The sequence below is a fragment of the Cibotium barometz genome, chromosome 17 (genome assembly GCF_041138505.1).
Source record: "Cibotium barometz isolate CiBa-2024 chromosome 17, ASM4113850v1, whole genome shotgun sequence".
NCBI lineage: Eukaryota > Viridiplantae > Streptophyta > Polypodiopsida > Cyatheales > Cibotiaceae > Cibotium > Cibotium barometz.
In genome coordinates this window covers 43,880,469-43,884,662 of record NC_141062.1, presented here as the reverse complement: position 1 = coordinate 43,884,662, position 4,194 = coordinate 43,880,469, and the positions used below count along the sequence as shown (strand labels likewise).

Below are 4,194 nucleotides of genomic sequence, written 5' to 3'. Positions count from 1 at the left end.
TAGAACAAGTGGTTGTGTGGGCTGGCACTAGACGAAGCGGTTGTGGGCCACTAGTGCAATGAGAATAAGGTGCCACAATGGTGGACACAAGGTGGTGGCACAAGTGCACATGACCTTGTGGTGGTGGTAGTTTGGAGCGTGAGGATGATTCTTGCGAGGCTAGTCTAGTGCCTGCATGGTCTAGTTAAGGGGAAAAGTTGGATAAAAATTTTGATGAAACCTTGCCTTGGGCTTGAAGGTAGAAGGTGAGAGACAAGTCCCATTGGTGTTGAACGGGTGAAGTGATGAAGGTTTTGGAGCTGGTTGTAGTTCACCCAGAGCCTGTCAGCCTTCAAGTCTTGGAGGTCTTCAACATCGCGTTCTTCATTATCTTGTGCGTTGCAGAGATCAAAGGCCATGGCCTCCGCTACTCCAAATTTGCAGGCACACAGGGCTCTGCCTTCCCTTCCAAGCTTGCCATGCTCATCGCCTACTCGCCTGCACTCCTCCTCTGCTCAGCCTTCCTCCTCCTCAAACTCACCCTCCCCTCTCACCCCCTTTTCGATTTCTTCTCACAAACCAACCCTCGCCTCATGATCTTCGCATCGGCCCTTGCCTTGCACTTTCTCAAAAGAACCCTAGAGGTAAGCCTCCGTCCTGGCAGGAGAACACAGGTTAATTTGCATTTTGCAGGTTAATTTGCAATCTAGGTCGATTTGCAGGTTCTCTTTCTACACAGGTATTCAGGATCCATGGAGGTCTCGATGAGCTTGACAATAGCAGCGGCGTACTTCTCCATTGGCGGAGTCCTCCTGTATGCACAGCAATGCTCTGTGGCGCTACAACCGCCGGCCATAGACTTGATGGGCTATGGTGTGGTGGTTTTTGTGGTGGGTTTGGGCGGCAATTTCTACCACCACCGCTTGCTGGCGGCCCTTAGGAGGAGTACGCCCAACAAGCCGCCAAAGGGACTCTATATGGTGCCTCGTGGGGGCCTGTTCACATGGGTGGTATGCCCCCACTACTTGTTTGAATCCATGGGCTTCTTGGGCCTTGCCATGATCGCACAAACCACATCCGCCTTCATAGCCGCACTCGGTATTTCTGCCTCCCTCTGTGCCAGAAGCCACACCACCAAAGTGTGGTACTTGAAGAAGATTGAGGGGTTTCCTATGGAACGAAAGGCCTTCATACCTTTTGTCTTTTAACACGTGACGCTCTCATCAATGGCCATGTGAATCCCCTTCATATTATGTTTGTAGTATGTGTTCTCATGAGTGCCACATGAATCCTTTCATGGATGCATTTCTTAAATTTGCACGCATATTCATATTATGTTATGTTTGTAATATGTATTCTGTTGAGGGCCACATTCTAATATGTATTCTGCTCAGGGCCACATGAATCCTTTCATGGATGCATTTCTTAAATTTTCTCACATATTCGACTAGTCGCAATAAAAAATGTGTAGCATGAGTTGTATCTCTATAAGTCAAGTACCTTGTTTATGTTCTCTATGTGTGAAAGACCTTTACGAGTCTTGTCTACTTTAAGCACAATGATTATGTTTGACTTCAACTCGATAAAGTAATACCTTTTTAAAATTTCTTCCTTTAACATAATACCATGCCAAGGTGAAATGATTGCACTTAATGTATTAATATAGCAACAGCTTGACTTTTCAATAATGGTTATGTGTAACTTTTGCACAATCAAGCATGTACAGATCTCTATTCTCTCCTTTAAAAAACATTGGAATTGCTTCAAAGTGGGTTTTATTTTTTGTGAGCTTTTAAATGTTAGCTTTTTTCCCTCTGAATTTTGTGAGCTTTTCATGTGAGCACTTTTTTTCATGTGAAATTGTCCCCTGCAACCAATGTGAAAGGAATACAAAGATTTATGGGACATGCCGGTTTTACTATATTGATAATAAATCTTCATGTATGTTGATATTGCTCATCCTTTGTATTGACTTTTAGGTGGTTTTTGTTTGGATTGACTTATGAAGGCCGAGGAAAGAGTTAGAGAGCTTATTGAGAAGGATATATGAAGATCTTAAAATCTTTAAAGAGAGTGCCACAAGATGTAGTTCACGAGGTGAAAATTGAGAAAGCCAAGTTATCAACTCAAATTGAAAGTCTAAAAAGGAAACAAAAAAGGTTACAAAATAAAGCTAAATTAATGCACTATTTTGGGTTGATGTGAGCATGTAACATAGCTAAATCCAATTATAAGGCTAGTTGTTAGAGGTGGTCAAAGAAGAAGCATCGAATGCATGCACGTAATTTGATACTCATCTTAACTCGTTATTATTTTTTTGTGTAGAGGAATTTTTTTTTATCAGGAATACTAAGCAAGTATCCATGTGTTCTGATGGTAGCAATGGTGGGGGGATAGCACAATTGGAAGAAAATATGGTAAAAGCTACTCTTGAATATCCTAAATTCAAGTCAGTGAATGAAGACATAATAGGAGTTAAGAAGAGATCAGCGCTAGATTGTACGTAATGATTTTTTAGAAAGTTAGATAAAGGGTTTCAATCCGTGATTAATAGGAAAATAGTTTTACCTCTTCCAAAACCCTTTCATGTAGCAAATAAATGATGATTTTTTAATGTGAAGGTGGTGGATCTCATTAGAGAGCCGATACATTTATGTCGTATACACACTTATAAGTTTGATTCAAAGTCTCTTCAAATTAATTACATTCAATAACTTTATCTTAGATGTGCACAAGGTTCAATAACAATGGCAAATTTTTATAGTATGACCATCTTAGAGTGTAGCAATGTATTGAAATTTGTTTTGAAGTTAGATGAAAGTGAAATGGCTAATTGTTTTGAAGTTAGATGAAAGTGAAATGGCTAATTGTTAGAACTTGAAAGAGCAATGAATAGAGCATTAGATCCAAATATATTTGAAGAGCATCTACACTACTTCAGTGTACAATCAAAGAACGAAATATGGTGGATTGTTGCATTTGAGGAATCTCATATTTCATCATAGTATTTTTAGATATGATGTCTGATGTGCCATATTTATCTCATTGATATTTATTGGTGTGAGTTCCAAAAGAAGACCATGAGGTTTTAAACATTTTTTCCAACCTTAAAGACATCTCTGACGTTATAAAATGGATAACTTCTTTGGGTAGAATTTTTTGGTAAAAAATACTTTGTTGAATGATGGCATCTTGTAACAGATTTAAATATGAAATAATTCTGCGGTGTATCCAATGGATTAACAATGGAGTTTCCATGTAAGTTACAAAAAAAAAGATAATGAAGGAAGGAAGAAGATATTAGAATATAGGGATAAGCATACATGGTGCCCAATTGTGACCAATTTATATGTCAAAAATGTCCAATGGTGTGAGTGGATCCAAAGTACGATCCTATACTTACATACACCCCTATCAAGAGTTCATGTTTACACATTGCATGCTATGGTGAGAATGGTAGAGAAATTAGTTTTTTCAATATGTATGTTTTACTTACAAGATGGAACCTACATCTAATGCTCAAGCTTATGTTACATGCTACACTATCCCTCCCCTATTGCAATAGACAATGCTTATCCAAGCTCGTATCTCTGAAGACTCCAATCTATGCTAGTGGTAGCTGGCTCCACTCCTTTGCCTCCTCCTCAAGCTATTACTTACCATGAGGTTGCCTCTCTTTATACAAGGACACTCACTCCTCTCTACTCTCACACTTATAAACATAAGAATAAGAGAAACATGCACCAAGAATGAATCTCTCTCCTCTCAACTCCCTCTCTCACACCATAGACACAAGAGAGCAAGGAGATAAGACTAAACTCAATTAGCATAAAAGGGGATTGTGTCTTGCAGTATGAGAATGTTGTTATTTATATAACTAGCCTTTATTCACACTTGGCGCCAAAACTTAATGAAAGATGAACTAAATGATTATTACAAGATACATAGATTTGTGGCATTGCTAGCCATTCTCATAATTACAACATTTATAGTGTCATTTCATGACACTTATTGTGCTATCTCTACCATGGTGGGTTCCCTATGCTAGTGAAGTTGTTGGTGGGCAGCAATGATGTGAACTTTGTGGTCGACTAAGACCTTGGCCACTTCCAGTTCTCTATGTTGGCGGGCTTCATGGAGCTGCAGATTTTGAATGACAATGTCTTCCATTTCCTTTGTTAGCATAGCCACTTCAGCCTATAGTCCTATTGTTAT

The 4,194-nt window shown here is 39.3% G+C and overlaps 1 protein-coding gene across 1 annotated transcript; it reads left to right on the top strand.

The window, feature by feature from the left end:
- Window positions 1-200: 200 nt before the first annotated feature.
- On the top strand, window positions 201-1,429 carry LOC147630041 (steroid 5-alpha-reductase DET2-like). Its single transcript, XM_086811653.1, has 2 exons — window positions 201-623; window positions 702-1,429. Exons 1-2 carry the CDS (start codon window positions 285-287, stop codon window positions 1,185-1,187), a joined length of 825 nt encoding a protein of 274 aa, XP_086667779.1. The 5' UTR covers window positions 201-284; the 3' UTR covers window positions 1,188-1,429.
- The last annotated feature ends 2,765 nt before the right edge of the window (window positions 1,430-4,194 follow it).